Source organism: Amphiprion ocellaris, chromosome 11 (genome assembly GCF_022539595.1).
Source record: "Amphiprion ocellaris isolate individual 3 ecotype Okinawa chromosome 11, ASM2253959v1, whole genome shotgun sequence".
NCBI lineage: Eukaryota > Metazoa > Chordata > Actinopteri > Pomacentridae > Amphiprion > Amphiprion ocellaris.
The window spans coordinates 661,611-682,221 of NC_072776.1; the positions used below are offsets into that span (position 1 = coordinate 661,611).

The following is a 20,611-nucleotide window of genomic DNA, read 5'->3' on the forward strand; positions in this document are numbered from 1 at the left end:
AAAATTCACCAGAGAAAATTTGCAAAACCTTCAGGAATAAAATTCGAATAATTGCTTAAACGTTTCCCTTAGAAGTTTTATTTAAAAATTCCCCCAAATTTGGCAAGAAGTTCTTGTAAATATTTTCAATAAATGAGTAAAAATCTTCCAAACAAATCCTAAAAATATCTAAAGTGATTCCATATATATCAATAAAACTTCTGATATTTTCTTTAAGAACATTCACAAAAAAATCTACCAAAATCCAGCGAATTTCACTGGGTTTTGGCAGATTTTTTGTGGATGTTCTTAAAGAAATATTTCTTTTAACATTTCTTTATTCCACCAAAAAATTTTTAAAAATTTCCCAAAAAATTTTGAAAATGTGGACATCAGAAATGTCACTGTGAAAATATATTTTTTTCCACATTTTCAAACTTTAAAACAGGTCAATTTGACCCACTGGATGGCACAAGGGTTAATGGACTACTTCAGACAAAATATTCCATGAATGTGTAGCCACATAATGTGTAAACATTCATTTTTTTTTTTTTTTTTTTAATGAAAGATTCAGTAGCTTTCAACAAAACACAATTTTAACAGCTGCAGCTTTTTGAAAATTTGGGGGGGTTTGAATCACTCTCCATTATGTGCCAAAATGACCACAAACATGGCCAACTTTAGCATTGTTTACACTACACTTTTTATTAGTTTAGGAGGCCAACTCGTTGACAGCTGCACAATGATAAAGTAATGATTTGTTTGAGTCAGAATTTATCAGCGCAGTGATAATGCTCAAGCGGCAGCATTTTTATTACCAACTGTCATGATCTTTATTCATGCCTGGTTTGAGACTTATATGTTGTGCAATGCAAATTAAAGAGAGAATCTGAAATGGCAAAAGAGAGCTTTACACTCAAAACTAATTGTTGGGAGTGCTGTGCAAGTGCAGATTTCACATTTGTAAAGATGTAACTTTCAGCTGCAAGTAGTAGACAAAGGACGGCGGTACAGCATGTCATCGAACAGAGTGTTCCAGGCCGGTGAACTTTTACTGTCTTATACTTGTCGTGATGTTTCATCCAATTTGCTGAGTGCTAAAATGCACTAAAATGACCGGACAAGCATAAAAGTTTTTGTTGGTGGCAGTGTGCAAGATGGAAAGAACGTTGTTTTCAAATGAAATGTGTTTAATTCTCTGTAAAGAATGTTTGTTATGAAAAGATCAAGCAACTTCCCAATATGTTCCCAAATGATTTTTGTTTCAGATCCAGAGGTTCACCCTCAAAATGAGGAGTACTGGGGACATGTGAATCCGATTGGTCCTCGGGCATGCTACGATGAAGGGAAACGTGTGGCAGAGACCATGTGTTACGCCTACATGAAACAGGTATCATCACTGTTGCTCTACACATTTAAAAAATAACCGGTTTGATTGACAGTCATTAACATTAGCTGTTTCCTAAACACAACAACTCAGTAATTGAGGAATTTGACGGTCACAGGTAAACACTACGACTGTTAATATATTCATCTTTTATTACTTGATGCAAAAAAAAACGCTTGAGAGGTGGTAGATTTTCAGGATATATTGATGTCAGAGAAAAACTGATCCAACAGCTTCCTCTACATAGTCATATAGAACGGATAAAAAATAGAATTTCTGAATGAGAAGACAAGAAGTTAAAACCAGTGTGATCGTGCAGCTGGCATGAAATATATTATTTAAATTAAGTTTGAAAGTGTTTTTTAATATTTTTTTCGTTATAGTATGTATAAGAATGTTGTGCCCCTAATTTCACCAGGTCTCTAGAAGTATTGAAAAATAAATGAGTGATTTTTGAGAGAGGATAGTTTGATATCAGCATGTGAGTGAATCTTGTATTGAGTCTGGGTTGAGTTTTGTGATGTAAAATTCAGCAAAGCTCTTGACAATTTCAGTTCCGTTAAGAATTTTTGATAATGACTTGACTGACAGCAGCCTTTGATTATCTGTGTGATTGACTTCTCTTGCCTTTGCTTCAGGCAGGTGATATTTATTTATCTGCTTCGTCTCCTGCTCCTCCTCAGTAGCTCATTATTTTTTTTTCCACTCTTACTGGGAGAATTCTTGGAAATGGCCGGCTTATAGAAATCCTGCTGTCAGTCGTTTGTGCAGACGGGCCAGAATAATCACACGTTACATCTGTTGCCCAGTCATGTAATCAAAATTCATTAACATTTAAAAAGTGATGAGTGTAGGTTATGTAATAGATGAAAAAGCATGACTTACCTGTTGCTCAGGCTGAAAACATGTGTATAAATATATACATAAATATAAATAAATAAATAATGATGTATATATAATTATGCGTATGTATATATATTAATGGATCTTTGATTTCCACATGGCATGAATCATTTAAACTAAATTTTAGAAAGAGAGGCAGATCGTGATCTTGTACAAGACAAGCATACGGAGAAATATTCCCAGCTCTGTATCATCTTCATTATCATTAGGATTTGTCTTCAGCGAGACTGATACTGGTTTGGCTTTTTGTTTCCATTATTGGTCCTCATTTTAGAACTACTGTCACTGCACTCTTGTTGAAAACTGATGAAACATGCTGGGTATTCTGATTGAGCAGCCATAGCCAGCAGTAACAGAAAGCTGTTCACGGCAAGGAACATCACGTGAATGTGTTTCATAAGTGTTTTTCTAATTTACTTTGGTGAATGGCTGTTGTGGTTCCATGTGATGGACAGAGAGGAAGAACAATAAGCTGTTGAACCACCTCAGATTAATGAAGCCGTTCATTGTGCACGGCATGAATTAAAGATGTTTAAAGATGTTTCATTTGACATGAGGATGAGCACCAGGCCAGCACAGCTAGATAACGTCAGTTAATATTAATGTTGATGTTGTCGTAAAAGCTGGCAGATGCAGATTACATTCTGGAGTACCGTGGAGTTGCTTTTTTGTAATTATTTGCCTTTATTGTCATTGCATGTACACATACAGTGACCAACATTCAGTTCATGTGTGGCTGTAGGGTAAAAACTGTTCCTCACCTCTGGAGATGCAGCATTTCGGGGCCCTGTGGCATCTTATAGAGGGCATTAGTGTAAACAGATGATGAAAGAGGTGAATTCAGTCTCCAGCAATTATGTTGTGGCAGTGAGACCTTTAGATGTCTTCCAGGGAGGACACTTGGAGTCAAATGGTTTTTTGTGCTGTTTTTACCACCCTCTGAAGGGCTGCCCTTTCCGCCACTGAACAGTTCCCATACCAGGCTGTGATGCGGCACGTCAGGATGCTGTCCACTGAGCAGTTTTAAAAGGACTCCAATAATTTTGCAGAAAGGTTGCTCCTCTTTACTGCTCTGAGGAAGTACAGTCTCTGCTGGGCCTTTTCCACCAGAACAGTGGGATTTACAGTCCACTCGAAGTCCTCACTGATGTACGTCCCCAGGAATTTAAAACTGGAGACCCTCTCCACCTCCTCCCCTGTTTTGTGTGGCACATGCTCCTCCTGTTGCTGTCCTTGCTCTTTTGGATGTTTAATGACAGGTTGTTCACTGCACACCTTTCTTTTAATTTTGCAGGCCTCATCTCTTTAGGCTGTCTCACCGCCATTCGAGATAAGTCCCACCACTGTTGTGTCATCAGAGAATTTAATGATTGTATTTGTGGGCTCAGTAGGTGCCGTCATATGTATAGAGGGAGTCGAGGGCAGGACTGAGCTAACATCCCTGCCATGCTGCTGTTCTGAGGGTCAGGCTCAGACTGAGTATCACTGTCTTTGGGCGGTTGCTGAGGAAGTTCTTTATCCACAGTTGGTTACTGAGAACAAGGTCCGGTAGTTTCCAGACCAGCCTGCTTGGGACAATAATTTTAAAAGTAAAAGTTTCCTTCCTTAAAGAAAATATTAGAAGTTTTACTGATATATATGGAATCACTTTAGATATTTTAAGGATTTTTTGGAAGATTTTTACTCATTTTTTGAAAATATTTACAAGAATTTTCTTGCCAAATTTAGTTTTTTTTTGGTTTGTTTTTGTTTTTTTAAATAAATACAATTTTTAAGTTAAACTTTTAAGGAATTATTGGAATTTTCTCCCTGAAGGTTTTGCAAATTTTCAGAAATTTGGGAATTTTTTTTGCTGAATTTTTTCAGACAAGGAAACAGTATTTTTTGGTGCCTGTAAATGAGGACAACAGGAGGGTTAAACATCACGATTTTTCGTTTAGATTTGGACGTTTTTTTCCTGAAGAAACCAAAAGTCATGCAGGATTAGTTTAAGGACTGTCGGAAAGTTGAATGTCCAACAATCTTCCTGTTTTCACAGATCTTTGCTATGATAAATAGCCTATTATGACAATTTAAAAAACTGCAGCATGCCTTTTAAACCCACCAGTGCGTTTAGATGGGGTTTAGAGGATAAATACTCAATTTTCTGCTTATGACACTGCAATCTTGTGCTCATAATCGTATATAGATTTATTTATTTTTCGTTTTTTTGTCAAAGAGGGTAGATTCCATGTATGTGTGGATGCACATATAAACAGTCATAGAAATTTTATAACAATACCACATATGTGCTGGAGTTAAATGGCAAATAACATTTTGTATTCATGCCATTAATGGGAAGCAGTAAGATTATTGTCACTGTTATCACAACATACTGAATCAGCTGATTCCTCTCAATTATCAGAGTGTTTGCATTCACATTTTCTAGTATATATGTAATGAGTCTAAATGACCGAGGAAAAGCAAACCCGGCTGAGTATGCATGTAAGTACACCTGCACAGAGCATCATTTACATACCCGGGCTGCACACGAGCAACCCTTCGAAGGCCTTTTCATCATGTTGTCCTCATTGTGTCCTTTCTCCTCGCCACTCCGAATATGTTTGCTGTTTGTATCCGTCAAATTTCATGGTCCACATTTTCAAGAGAGCAATCTGCATGATTTTCATGTTTTTATTCATGTTTAGTGTTCAAAAATAGGTCCAAAGCAGTTTTGCAGTGATGTACAGGGCTGATTTAAGAAGGTTGTGGATTTTAAAAACAGATCAGTGACATCCTTTATGTGATTGGTCTTTTTTATTTATTCTTTGTTGACAAGTGGAAGTGAGGGTGTATGTGTCCTCAGAAATACTTTAGTAGTAGGACTGAATTTATTTTTCTCTGATTCTTTCTTACGTACTGTAATGAAGTTAATTCTGTTTCCCATGAATGGAAAATACCTTCAGCGTTTAAAGGTCTATGCAGGTAATAGTTTCTGGATGAAGTTTCCTGTGACACAAAGGCACCTATTTAGACGGGGCACTGTGTAGATTTGTGTTGATCAAGATGGATATGTGCAGTAAAAACACTGTCCTGATTTGTCCCAGGCCAAATATAAATGATGCCCTACACATCAAAGATCACATTAGTAGCAGAGTGTCATCTCTGTGAGAGATGCACATGTAGATTTAGTAGGAAGTCAAACCAGAGTAACTGAGAGGGAAAAGCAATGTTATTAAGAGCTGCTAGGAAATACACTGCATACATTTGGTAACATAAGTGGTGGAAAATGTACCTTGGTAGAATTTTTTGCCCAGAAAGGGAAAAGAAAAATGCCCAGTTTCAAATAAATGGCTCACTTTGTTGCATGTATAAATGTTTTACTGAATGGCGGAAGCAAATTTTCCCTTCTATGATGAAAACGCTATTATGTGAGTGCTTTTCAGCCATTTATAGTGATTTGCTGACGGCTGCTGCTGCTATTCAAATGCTAACAGGGAAGGTAGACTCATGACTGAGAAAACTACATAAAAAGGTTACAGCCAATCACAAACTGGTGCATAATCTTGTGTCATGTTACCTAATATTCAGTATTTATTTGTGAAGGGGCTTGATACAGCACATGTACGTTATCAGCTGATTTCTCTCAGTTTACATCAGTCAGTGTATTGGTGGTGTCCAGACTAGATTTATTGCCTCTATTACCTGACATTTATGTGCAAACAGCTTATTAAATTGGGCTTTCATGTTCGCTGAAGGGCACAAGTTACAAATGTTCTTCCAGCATTACTTTCAGTTTTAACGCTGTTCCTGCCAGGCTATGGATGTTTCCTAAAAATAAAAATCAGATAGTGAATGAAAAATTTATTTTTACAGGAGGATGAATCGTCTAGACAGCTCTAGAGTTGACGATAATCAAAGAAGTTGAAACGCTACTGAGTTATTCTTACTCTGTCTGTAAGTCTGTTTGTCTGTCTGTCTGTCTGTCTGTCTGTTAGCAACATCACTCAAAAACAGACCAACAGATTTGGATGAAATTTTCAGGGAAGGTCAAAAATTACACAAGGACCAAGTGATTAGATTTTGGCAGTGATGCGGCTTATAGTCTGGATCCATGGATTTGTTAAATATTTCTGTATCATTGCCAGATAGCGTCACTGTAACCATGACAACAAATGAGCTCTCCATCAGCTGATTGTGATCCTACTACAAATCCATCGCTGAGGACCACCAATGTTTATAAAACTGTAACTGTGAATAATTCCTACTTTATAAAGAATATTTTAATAGTTTGGAGACATTTTAAAGTCATTTTGGACCCATTTCAGTAATTTTTTTTAACCCTTCTCAGCCATCCTAGACCATTAACTCATTTTGGACAGACTTTGAACAGTTAAGGAGGATTTTTGGAGCAAGTTCTGGGCAAATTTGAGTAATTTCTAGTCATTTTGCACATATTTTGGGTCATTTTTGACAAATTTTAACAACATTTAGAGAACACACTTATTTCATGAGGTCAGATTTGAGTCATTTTGGACGTATTTTTATTGTTTTTAGTCATTTTTGGAAACCTTCTAAGCCATCCTAGATTTTTAACTCATTTTGAACAGATTGTGAACAGGAAAAGAGGATTTTTTGAGCAAGTTCTGGACAAATTTCTAATCATTTTGGACAAATGTGGAGATTAGTTAAAGATTTCTGTATCATTGCCAGATAGCAGCACGGCGTCACTGTAACCATGACAACCAGTGAACACTACATCAGCTGATTGTGATCCTACTACAAATCCACTGCTGCTGACTTATCAGGACTAATCAGGACTTATCTGTCAGAAATGATACCAGGAACAACTGATTAAATTGTGGGGGTGTTTCTGAGTCCCATCAATTCCTGCCGCCCGCTACATATTTAGGTCACGTGATTCGGTATCCATACATAAAGTACACATGCAGAACACACGCCTGTGCTCAGTGCCAGGTCATTGTGTTTGTGGGTGCATCTATATCAAATGGACACCTTCTATGGTGCCGTGATTTCTGACCATCAATACCTAATAAACAAATGCTGCATTCCTGACTGCCGTATGGGGAAATGAACAGCCTTGGCGGAGTAGTGTGCTCTCTGAATGCTTTTCTTGTGTTCATAATGACTCACCCACTTTCTTTTGTGTTTGCAGGAAGGAGTAGAGGTGAGAGTGGCAAGAATCTTCAACACGTTTGGCTCCCGAATGCACATGAACGATGGACGTGTCGTCAGTAACTTCATCCTTCAGGCTCTACAAGGAGAACCTCTCACGGTATGCATTTTAAGCTTCTTACTTATTGTCTCCTTTCACATTTTTTTCCTCAAGATAAATGGCTGTACACATTAAGCTTTTTATTTTCCGTGTCAGCATTTTGAGCATGTTCACACTGGGTTAACCTCAGTGAGATGATGATTCATAAGGACTGCTGCTGTTGCACTGCCTCTTAAATGACATGAAGGCATATGAGCAGTCCTTGTTGTCTTATTTAGCTGAACACAGTTTTAGCTGAAACATTTTAGAAATTTTTAGTGGTCTGATTTAATATTTTGAATATGGTTTATAATATAGCAACTGATTGAAAGCAAGCATTTGCATTTATGGGAAAGTTGCAGTAGAGATGAACAGCAATGATGAGAAAAAGAGCAGGAGTTGGTGACTAAGATGCTGAGGCATTTATACCTGTTTGGTGTGCGCCCCAGCCACCTGGCTATCAAGTTGCCAAGAAGTAGCAGTATATTGTTCGGCACATGGTAACACATATTCATGTTGATCGTGATATTTTGCAATGCCAGTATGTTAATCATGCAGAAAGGAAAATCCATGTCCTGTTGTTCTTCTAGGTGTATGGTACCGGTTCCCAAACAAGAGCTTTTCAGTATGTAAGGTAAGATGACTGAATTAAACCTCTTTTGTTGTAGGAAATCTTAAACCTTGTGTTGTCCTGCGGGTCAAATTAACCAATTTTAAAGTTTGAAAATGTGGAGAGAAAAAAATATTTCCACAGTGAAACTTCTGATGTCCACATTTTCAACATTTTTGGGAAATCTTTGAACATTTTTTGGTGGAAAAAAAAGAAATGTTAAAAATGTTTCTTAAGAACATTCACATAAAAATCAACCAAAATCCAATTAATTTCACTGGATTTTGGTTGATTTTTTTTTGTGAATGTTCTTTAAGAAAATATAAAAAGTTTTACTGATATATATGGAATCACTCTAGATATTTTTAGGATTTTTTTAGAAGATTTTTACTCATTTTTTGAAAATATTTACAAGAATTTTCTTGCCAAATTTGGGGATTTTTTTTAAATAAAACTTTTAAGGGAAACTTTTAAGGAATTATTGGAATTTTCTTCCTGAAAGTTTTGCAAATTTTCAGAAATTTGGGGATTTTTTTTGTAGAATTTTTGAATTTTTTTTCAGATAAGGAAACAGTAAATGAGGACAACAGGAGGATTAAACTCTTATTGGCCACCAATTAGGAAGCAATGTAACAATGCAATTAAAATACAGTTAATAGTGAAGTATGGTAAATATATTAAATATGACCATCCAAACTGTCATGTCTTTACACGGCGTTGGTAATGTTATTGCTTTTTCATAGATTAAATTTGTGACTTCTCTCCGCTAACCTCAAAATAGAACTGATTTATTTATTTATCTATTTTGTGGTGTTTGAAGTAAATCAAACGTATGTTCAGTGGTAGATTTTTTTACATGGACTTTGTTCTACGGCAAAGGAATATTACCTTAATTTGGATGATGCAGGTTCAAAGAGTATTTATCGGTTTGTGTGTAGGTGATAGTGAACATGTATTTCATCAGGTAAAGAACCAGAGACGTCCTATCTCATCAAAGCACTTTCCTGCTGCCCTGTATGACTTTGCTGTTCTGTAAATCGTCTTTGGGTAAACACTTCTTTAAGTGGAACTCTCAGAAAAGGATGTTTCACAGGGTCTCACCAGAGCTGAGGTCAGAGGATGATGGTGGCCAAAAGACTTTTTTTTTTCTCACTTGGTCTTAAATCTTGAGCCTAAATAGAAGATGATGCTTTTTATTTATTTATTTATTTATTTATTTTTTACTTCTATTAATGTTTCAAAAACCTGCTTCGACCGAGTGCTATCTTTTTCTGACAACTGTGAGTTTAACTAGAGTCTTCAATGTACAGTTCCCTAAAATTAGATGAGGATGTTGTCTACAGCGAGACGAAGTAATTTTTTTTCTGGATCACTGTGTATTACTTAACCCTCCTGTCGTCCTGCGGGTCAGATTGACGCGTTTTAAAATTTGATAATGTAAAAAAAATATAAGGTCAAGGTAAATGCCATGAATAGATAAGATGATATTTACAGCTTATCCTATTGTGTGCAAGTTTTGTCTAAGTTATTTATAAGTCAGTTTTCATGCCAGTTGGTCCGTTTTTGCCTCGACCTCCCTGGACCCGTGATATTTTCTTACCCAAACCTGCCTGACCTGCAAATTATGGGTTGACCTTCACGTCCGCGAGGTTGTATGTGGGAAGCTACCATATGTAATTTTAGATTGAGATGACTGGTTCCAATTACAAAAGCTGTTTATTAGCCATTAGATTTTATTATAATGTCAGTCTGCCAGCAGCACCCACACATCATATCCGTTCAGTCCACCGGTGTGTCCCTGTCTGACAATTACTTCAATCACCAGCTGCTCAGGCTGTCACATAACATACTATCAGACAGGTATGATGGGATGGAAAAAATAGATACTGGCCAAGCCTAGCCATGTCTGAGTACTCATTGGTCAGAACATGAACATGTTGAGGGCTGGTGTGATCCCATCACAAGAAAGTCTCTAGTTATTTAACGCTCTGTAGTCCAAATGGTTTCTGGGCATTTTATACTCCTGTACAACATTTATCAACACAGTAGAAATGGTAACCGTACATAGTATAAATGTTTTACTGTTTTTGGATGTGTTACCATCCTCCTGTCTGCTCTGTGGAAACACAGTCCACAAGTAGTCAAACTGCACAATTTGTAGTTGTTTTACAGAATCAAATAGTTCACTTCTGGCAAAATCTTAAATGAGATGTAAAATAAAGTGAGTTTTTATGAAATGTCACGATTTAAAGTCCAGCTTTGGTTCAGTTTCCAGAACAAATGGCACAGATGAGCAGTTTAAACTTCATCTGGCAGTTCTTTCTGTTTTTACAGTGTGGTTCTGACAAACGGTGTCATTTTAGTGATTTTGAACCCTCGTGTCGTCCTGCGGGTCAAAATTAACCCGTTTTAAAGTTTGAAAATGTGGGGAAAAAATATATTTTCACAGTGAAACTTCTGATGTCCAAATTTTCAACATTTTTGGGAAATCTTTGAACGTTTTTTGGTGGAAAAAAAGAAATGTTAAAAATGTTTCCTAAGAACATTCACAAAAAATCGACCAAAATCCAGTGAATTTTGCTGAATTTTGGTTGATTTTTATGTGAATGTTCTTAAAGAAAATATTAGAAGTTTTACTGATATATATGGAATCATTTTAGATATTTTTAGGATTTCTTTTTAGAAGATTTTTACTGATTTTTTTGAAAATATTTACAAGAATTTTCTTGCCAAATTTGGGGGATTTTTTTTTTTTTTTTAAATAAATAAATAAAAATTTTAAGTTGAACTTTTAAGGAATTCTTGGAATTTTCTTCCTGAAGGTTTTGCAAATTTTCTGAAATTTGGGGAATTTTTTTGCTGAATTTTTGGATTTTTTTTCAGACAAGGAAACAATATTTTTTGATGCCCATGAATGAGGACTACAGGAGGGTTAAAAGTAGCATGCCATTCAACTCCACTGGTGGGCTTTGGGTTTTGGTAATGTCCAAATAAATGCTGTGTGTGAATCGTGAACGATCAACTCCATTGACTGCTGATGGCAAGAATAGGTCATTCATATTTTATCAAGAATTAAGACAAATCTGCTTGCCGTTTATTTGCATATGTTGCATGTTTACACCTGTCCTCGTTTTCTCTCAGACTTCACCACCTATTGATGAAAAGTGAGTCAGTTATTATGACAGTACTGTGAAGTCACCAAACACTTTATGAAGAAAGCGTTTTTAATAATTGGTGGGGCCTTTGTTTACAGCCTAAATTCTTTGTGGCATGGTTTTCACAAGATGTAGGAAACACTCTTATTAAATTCTGTTGATGTTTCATGTCGACATCATTGCAACACATAATATTGTGCATTCTGGGATGCTTTTCTGCTCACCACACTAGTAAAAAGTGGTTATCTGAGTTTACCGGAGTCTCTGTCAGCGCCAACCAGTCTGACCTTTCTCATCGACAGAGGCGGTTTCTGTCCACAGAATTGCCGCTCACTGGATGTTTTATGTTTTCTGCACCACTCTGAGGAAACTCTGGAGACTGTTGTGGTGAAAATCCCAGTTGGTCAGCAGTTTCAGTAACAGCCCATCTGTCACCAACAATCATGCCACTTTCAAAATCACTGAACCTGTGTCTACATGATTTTATGCACTGCGCTGCTGCCACGTGACCCACTGATTTTACGTAAATAAGCAGGTGTACAGATGTTCCTGATAAATATGGAACCCACAGGAGTGCCATAATAAAAGATAACTCGGTTAAAAAATAAGGAAATGTGTAAATTCAAAGAGGAATTAAAAAAATAACTAGATTAAAAAATCTGTTCACGTTCAGAGTACTGCGCTCTCTGAGTGCTTTTCTAGTTTATTTATTTTTTTAGTTACTCCTCTTTATATTTACACATTTATTTCCTCATTTTTTAAAAGATTTATTTATATATATTTTTTAATTTTTTGTTCCTCTTTATATTTACACATTTATTTCCTTATTTTTTAAAAGATTCATTTATGTATATTTTTTATTTTTCATTCCTGTTTATATTTACACATTTATTTCCTTATTTTTTAACAGATTTATTTATATATTTTTTTATTCCTCTTTATATTTGCACATTTATTTCCTTGTTTTTTAACAGATTTGCCTTTTATTATGGCACTCCTGTGATTCCATAGTTAAGTGCTCAGGGAGTGTATTTACACCTACCTTTGTATACCCATTTTTTTAGTTTTTGTCCAGGTTAGGGGCAAGGTGGAACCTGGACATGTAGGATTAAAGGTCTCTGTTACAGTTTGTGAACAGCACTGTGGAACAAAGTGTGCAGGTACAGATGCAGGTTATGGTTATTTTTCATAAAATATTTGCAGAAAGGGACCTATTCAAGTTTGTCTTCATTTTGTGCAGGTGTTGAGTTGTGTTGCATCATACTAAGAGTTGTTGGTCTCCTCTAATTGATTCAAATACAAAACTACACGTCTCAGCACATCATGTATATATGCATGAATGCAAATTTGACATTTGGGAGAAAGAACTGGCTGATGTGGACACGGTGCAGTGTTGGATTAGATTTAATATTAAAACTACATGAACTATTCAGTGACCTGTGGAAGGTGAAGTAGCCTGTGAATTGTGTTTATTTGTGAAGAACAAATGTGATATAATATTTAGTCTCTCTTTGCTAAGGTCACTAGGTTATTTCTATACGCTGTGCGGTACGTGCCACTAGTAATTTATGTGTCGTGGTCGACATGAAGGCCGAAAAACACAGTTATGAAAATCATGTCAATTGATTTTAGTTATTTTTAGCCATGCTGGTGCCATGCCTGTGGGGATGTTTTTATGTTTAGTGCTAATTAGTGTTTATCATGTTAAGATGGTGAGATTACTAAAGCAAAGATGATGAACATGGCAAACATTGTACTTCAGTGTTTCTTCTAGGATTTTTTTTCAGCAGTGGATTCAGGTTCTCCGGGAACGGTGGCGACGTAAACTAATGACACTCGACTGCAGATTTTACTTTTACAACTGGCTTATTGAATGGCCAGTTGAAAATGGCTTTCTAAAGGCTGAATGTAAAAATAAAAGCTTCAAAAATAAATAAATAAAACAATAAAATTAAATATTTTTTTCAACTCATTCAGGATCACAGCCTGACATCCTGGGCTTCCCTTTAGGTTTCTCTCCTCTACTCTTATCACTCTGCTCTCCTTCACTTTATTCCACTGCTCCTCCCTGTCTAATGTTACTAATCTTATATGATTACATAAAACATTAATGTGAGATCATTTACACTCACATCACATCTGATTACAAGCGTGAACACAATTTCTTACCTAGCCATCATTTCTGAGTCAGTAAAAGGCTAATGATACCTGACTAGCGTCATCTTCATCAGGCATCTTTCTCTTCTTAGAGAAATATCGGAACAAGCTCATCTGAAAACGCAGTCAGATGTTACATCATGGTGCAGATATTAGCTTAATGCTATCAATAGTTTACTCACGTTAGCGACACTGAGTTGTCACTGGGTCCAATTAACTGAAGCTACTGATATGCTACGTAGCGTTAGCTGGACATCAATATTTAGTGAATGTCTGTTTAACTTGTAAAATATATTATGAGTTATCTTCAGCTAATAATTTTTCTGCCCTATTTTCCAAGACGTCACTCCTCTGACTCTCTGACCAGCTGCCTGGATGCTGAACGTGACGTCACTTTCAAGGAAAAATTAACATCGTATTAACCCGACGTATCAAAGAGTAGATACTGAGACAGATAGTTATCTGTAGTTTACCTTAGTACTCATGAGTAATTAACATCATATTATCCCCCCCAACAAAAAAAAAAGAGAAGAGGAAACACTGTACTTGCTACTGTAAGCAGAAACGCATCAATGGATATAAATGGATTAATTTTTGCATTTACCTCACAGATCCACTGCGTCGGTAAGTACCGACTGTCAAGGCTTCTAACAACAGCTGTATAGGCTTGTACTGTTTTGTCAGACTCTGTCCTGTTGTTTCACAGTATACTTTGTATGTTCTGTCCACATTTCTTTGAAGCGTCATGCATTGTACATGCAGGTTAGGTGCATGAAGATAATGAAATGAGAAATAATGCATTTTATTGACAGTGGCATGTAGTCTCTGGCCTTGGAAGTTTTTATTCCACTGTGTTACTGTGCTGAACAGAAAAGTAGGTTTGAAATGGTTCTAAGTTTCAGCTGAGAAACTTTTCCTTCGTACAAATCCAAACTACAGCTCTGTGTGAATTGTTTTCCAGTGATCTGGTGAATGGCCTCGTGTTGTTGATGAACAGTAACATCAGCAGTCCAGTCAATCTGGTGAGTTCATCACACCTCACCGTGTCTCACACACTAGAACGGAAAATGAGCTACATATCGGCAAACAATTCACCGGTGAGTCATTTTTTGTGTAATGGATATTTATGAAACCTGTTTGCAGGGGAACCCAGAGGAACACACGATACTGGAGTTTGCACGTCTCATCAAAAGTCTCGTCGGTAAGGCAATCCTCTGTGTCACTGTGAACTCATTACCCCTGCCATTTCCGTCCCTGTGTAGTCGAGCTTGACTTGTTTACCTGCTTATCTTACACATTTCAATACACATTTAACCTGTGTTTGGCTTATTAATGAGACCGCTTTCACCCTGCATCTCATTGTCAGCAGACTGGGGTTTGCCGTGCAGAACTACACTGAAACATGCATGTTAGAATCATGCATGTTAGAATCATGCATGTGTTCGTGGTCTTTATGTTTCTGCTTCGTCCCTGTCTGTCGCTCCCTCTCCCCCCTCCTTACCTGTTTTGGTCCATTGATAAAATGACATTTAAACATCAGCATCATTGTATATCCATTCCTGATGGCAGTAGGTCATCCTGACAGCATCCTACCGTGGGCTAGAGGACTCATGAAAGAGTTTAACTATGGATGGCTATTAGGATATTGCTAAGATTTTAACAGTGCTACTTTTACCGATACTGCTTATTGATCCGGTGCTTTAACAGTGTTCTTATCAGTACTTTTTGATTGTTGCTCTGCCAAGGAGATGAAGTCTCGGCAGGGTTATGGAACAATCGGCATTAGTTTGTCTGTTAATAACATTACTCAAAAACGGTTTAACAGATTTAGACGAAATTTTCAGGGAAGGTAAGAAATTGATTAGATTTTAGCAGTGAACAGCTTATAGTCTGGATCCACAGATTTTTTTTTTTTTTAAAGATTTCAGCGTCAGAAATGATACAAGGAATGAGCAGCCTGGGCAGAGTACTGCTGAATGCTTTTCTTGTTTTTGTTTGTTTTTTTAAGAGGAAAACAAAATAATGATTGCTTTATTTCTCATATGTACTGTGTAAGAGTTATCATGTGTATAAGCAGTAATGTTGTGTTGATGGGATGATCAGAGCACTGTGGCCACTGTCACAAGTTTTACTGAAAAATACATTATCCATGATGTTTCAACAAACTGTCCCATGTTACATCAGAATTGAACAGATAAGTAAATGTGAGCACATTGTGCTGATACAGCCTTTTTCATTTCTCACTTTTGAGTGTAAAATAAATGCAGGACTTGGACAGTATTTTTACTGTGTGATTTTAATAGTTTAGTGAAGAGAACAGTTTTCCTGCAGCCTCCAAACCACTAAACCTGCTGTTCTGTGCTCAGAAAGTAGAAGATGACGCTCTGAATTTCAGACGGAATTTATGAACACAGTCACAGTTCAACAAACGACTGGAGGACTCTTACATCTTACTGACCTAATCATTAGCCTACGTTAACAGTAGCAAACACAATGTGCCTGGTTAGTGAGAAATGAAGAACGAGTTCTGATGAACTTTACTGAATGTTTCTACAGATTGATCTTGTTTCTGTTCTGACATTTAAATGATTTTTTTAATCTTCCAAGGAACAGCAGTGCTATGTGACCATCAGTGTACGTTTGTCTGTGAATCTGTCTGACTGTGTGAAACATCACTCAAAAATGGAGCAACAGATTTGGATGAAATTTTCAGGGAAGGTCAGAAATGACACAAGGACCAAGTGATTAGATTTTCACAGTGATGCGGCTTATAGTCTGGATCTACAGCTTTGTTAAAGATTTCCCATTACCAGATATAGCTGCCGGCACGGCGTCGCTGTAACCATGACAACAAGCGAACACTGTGTCAGTTACCTGCCGATGATCACATAATTGTGATCCTGCTACAAACTGACTGATTTATCAGTTGGAAATCATCCAAGGAACAAATGATTAAACTGTGGGGTTTCTGAGTCCTGCTACATATTTAGGTCATGTATGTAGCAAACCTCAGCCAGACAATGGTGGAACTCCTGATGTTTCACAAAGCCTTTATTTACGTCCAGCCGTCAGCCTTATTTTGAACACAAATTCCCCTTTCTGTCCTTCACTCATTCCTTCACAGTAAGAGCTTGTCCCCATTGCAGCTGCTTCTAAGTTTAGACACATCCTTTGCTAGACAGCAACAGCTGGAACCGTTTTCTTTCATCTTTACGGGAATTTTCTGACTTTTTGGCAGAGTCTTTGTCATGTCAAGAAACCGCTTCCTGCGCCGCTGGAATGGTGACAAAATAAAAGCCCGTGACATTAAAAATACACCTTCAAAATAAAAGCATGGAAGGAACGGTTATTTTGACACTCGCAAAACAAAGGCTTGCCAAAAGTGATGAACTGATCAACAGACCTTTATAAGAGTAATTTACATGCAATTCAGTATCCATACATAACATGCACATGCATAACACACGCCTGTGCTCAGCACAGTCATTTTTATTAAAGATTTCATCCGTCGGAAACGATACCGGGCTCGGGTAGTAACGGGCTGAGGTAGTACCGGGCTGAGGTAGTACCGGGATCGGGTAGTACTGGGCTGAGGTAGTACCGGGCTCGGGTAGTACTGGGCTGAGGTAGTACCGGGATCGGGTAGTACTGGGCTGAGGTAGTATCGGGCTCGGGTAGTACTGGGCTGAGGTAGTACCGGGATCGGGTAGTAACGGGCTCGGGTAGTACTGGGCTGAGGTAGTACTGGGCTGAGGTAGTACCGGGATCGGGTAGTAACGGGCTCGGGTAGTACTGGGCTGAGGTAGTACTGGGAAGACATCGTATTTAAAAGAGAGTGAAGATGGAAAAGTAGATGCTGAATCAGGCTGCGCTGGATCACTAATAGAAGTGTGTGTTGCTGTACAAGAGATTTAAGAGCCAGTTTTCCCTGTGTGGTTTTCTATTTGAGTAAAATCTCCTTTGAAATCAGAAACGTGGGGGAAAACACAAAACACCATAATCAAACACGTGATCTGACCAAACGCACAAAGCCACAACAGCATAGTAAGTTGAATAATAACAACATGTCCTTTTCTTTGTGTGTTTGTATCTGTCATGCCCACACACACACTAAAACGCACACTAAAACACACACCAACAGTGAGCCGAAGTCAGATCCAGTTCCTTCCTGAGGCTCAAGACGACCCACAGAGGAGAAGACCTGACATCCGAAAAGCCAAGATGATGCTGGGCTGGGAGCCGGTGGTACGTGCAACGCTCCACAATCAGCTAGACAGTTCTGAAATGTTCACAAACACGTTGGATGTTCAGTAGCTCCAGTTTTTAGTATTTTGAGGCTTTAAGTGGGTGAATGTAGAGCGAGAAACTTCACTTCAGCCCCTTTCTGCTGTAAACTCTTGGCTGCTCATGAATGCTGCTGAAGATCCTCAGTGACTCAGATGTTACATAGGTCTTATCTTACAAGGTCTTGCTGATATTTTTATACAGCAGTCGATGAACGAAATCAATATTGAAATCATTATTACAACATTCCCTTGTTATCAGTATGTGTTTGGTTCACCTCCGTGTCATGTTGGAAACGTTTAACTTTCTTCACAAAGCGAGATGATTTTTTTTTTCTTGCCAAAACAAAATTATACAAACAAGATCTTGTGCATATATATGACCAGTCTTTAGTTTGGACACACCTTCTCATTTAATGGTTCTTCTTTATTTTTATTTCCATTGCAGATTCTCACTAAAGGCATCAAAACTATGAATGAACACATCTGGAATTATGGAAGAAACAAAAATTGTGAAATAAGTCAAACATGTTTTATATTTTAGATTCTTCACAATAATCACCCTTTGCTTTGATTGCTGCTTTGCTCTGGATGAGCTTCTGGAGGTAGAACCTGAAATGATTCCTAGATGGTTCCTGGTAGGTTCCTGGGTAGTTCCTAGATGGTTCCTGGTAGGTTCCTGGGTAGTTCCTAGATGGTTCCTGGTAGGTTCCTGGGTAGTTCCTAGATGGTTCCTGGTAGGTTCCTGAGTAGTTCCTAGATGGTTCCTGGTAGGTTCCTGGGTAGTTCCTAGATGGTTCCTGGGTAGTTCCTAGATGGTTCCTGGTAGGTTCCTGGGTAGTTCCTAGATGGTTCCTGGTAGGTTCCTGGGTAGTTCCTAGATGGTTCCTGGTAGGTTCCTGGGTAGTTCCTAGATGGTTCCTGGTAGGTTCCTGGGTAGTTCCTAGATGGTTCCTGGTAGGTTCCTGGGTAGTTCCTAGATGGTTCCTGGTAGGTTCCTGGGTAGTTCCTAGATGGTTCCTTGAGGATTCATTCAAAGTTTCTGCAGTTTTCCAGACTGACTGACCTTCAGTTCTTAAAGTAGTGATGGACTGTCGGTTCTCTGAGCTGATTGGTTCTTACCATAATATGGATTCTAACAGTTGTCCAATAGGGCTGTCAGCTGTGGACCAACGTGACTTCTGATGGTCCCAACCCCATTAAGAAGGAAGAAATTCCACAAATGAACCTTGACAAGGAACACCTGTGAGGAGAAACCATTTCAGGTTCTACCTCATGAAGCTCATCCAGAGAATAACGAGTGTTCAAAACCAGGAATCAAAGCAAAGAATCTAAAATATAAAACATGTTTTGACTTATTTCACACCTTTTTCGGTCCTACATAATTCCATTTGTGTTCATTCACCATTCTGATGCCTTCAGTGAGAATCTACAATGGAAATAAAAATAAAGAAGAACCATTAAATGAGGAGGTGTGTGTTCAAACTAAAGACTGGTAGTGTATATGCATTTATAATACTGATATTTGACAGTTTAAAATCTAATCATTGATGATGGGGCCATTTAAAAAGATAACTTCTCAGTGTGAAAGATCTCATTTAGACTTTAGAATTCTGTCCTAATAGGACCATATGAAGAAATGATCAGTGTTTAGTTATCACCCAGCTTGACTTATGTCTGATCATTTTGTACATACATTTAATAATGAGATATATTCATGCAAATGAGACTCTCCACTGAAATATTCTGCATATTTATTCATGAGTCTCGCTCAGATTTACACAGTGCCTTTATTGAAACTCTGAAATTCACTATTGCTTTTAGCCATTACTCAAAAATGTGCAAATAATCAGAAGTTGTGTATTTTTGTGCATCATTCATGTGTTTGGAGAGCAGCTTTCATCGCGTTATCATTAGTTCTGGACTACAGGGCAAGTTTACAGATGATGTTTACGGGCTGTGTTTTACTTATTCAATATCAGTCTCCCCATTTTAAAAAACTAATATTGATGAGAGCGGTGGTATTTTGACGTTGGATGTGTTCTAACTCGTGTTGACAGGTGCCCCTGGAGGAAGGCCTGAACAAAACCATCCAGTACTTCAGCAGAGAACTGGAGCACCAGGCCAACAACCAGTACATCCCCAAACCTAAAGCCGCCCGCATGAAGAAGGGAAGACCCAGACATAACTGAGGCCAAGTTCTCCAGCAGACCCTCATCACAAAACAGAAAGATGAAAGACTCCTTAAAGAGCAGCTGTTTGAAGTACACTTTGGTGTAGTGCGCTCTTGGAAATAGTTTCTTTTATTGAGAAGAAGAAGAGACAACTTTCTCTCTGGAAACTCTCTTTAAAAAGATAGTATGGTCTGGTGTTGGAGCTGCAGTGGGGGTACAATCTTCCTTATCAGAGCTTTTGTGACTGATGGACAAGCCTGAATCAAAGAGGCAACAAATTTGAAGCAAGAAATCTGAAACCCAGCCTACCTTTTTGTGAATTTGTGCTTTTGCTATTTAAAATCGCCATCATGAGAATCCTACGCAGCCAGCTCACACTGTGCATCTGTGCTTTGTTCTGATTTTGTCGGTTTCATGGTGTTTTGTCTCTGGAGATGGACAACCTCAGTTTGTTTTCCCACTGGATGTTTTGTCCTCTTCCCAGTGGCGTTCCGGCACCCTGTCGGCTGTTCAGCAGATCACCGCAGGACTGGACAGATCCTCGAGCGAGACTGTTACGTCATCGTTGTGTTTGTGAAAATCTCATTATCAAGATGTGCATTATCAATTTGAGGTGAAGATGCTATTTTAATAAAATATTTCCAATATTTTGTGTCGATGGTTACAGAGATGCTTCTTCTGCAGTTGGTGTTTAATGGAATTAAAAAGA

The 20,611-nt window shown here is 37.9% G+C and overlaps 1 protein-coding gene across 2 annotated transcripts in view; it reads left to right on the forward strand.

The window, feature by feature from the left end:
- The window catches only part of uxs1 (UDP-glucuronate decarboxylase 1), a 42,633-nt gene extending 22,084 nt beyond the window's left edge, over positions 1–20,549 (forward strand). For both annotated transcript variants that reach the window (XM_023294118.3, XM_035940911.2), the window contains exons 9-15: positions 1,248–1,369; positions 7,425–7,544; positions 8,114–8,157; positions 14,407–14,467; positions 14,589–14,646; positions 17,587–17,690; positions 19,789–20,549. In XM_023294118.3, coding sequence (XP_023149886.1) covers positions 1,248–1,369; positions 7,425–7,544; positions 8,114–8,157; positions 14,407–14,467; positions 14,589–14,646; positions 17,587–17,690; positions 19,789–19,920 — 641 coding nt within the window. In that variant the 3' untranslated portion in view covers positions 19,921–20,549. The remainder of the gene's footprint in view (positions 1–1,247; positions 1,370–7,424; positions 7,545–8,113; positions 8,158–14,406; positions 14,468–14,588; positions 14,647–17,586; positions 17,691–19,788) is intronic.
- The last annotated feature ends 62 nt before the right edge of the window (positions 20,550–20,611 follow it).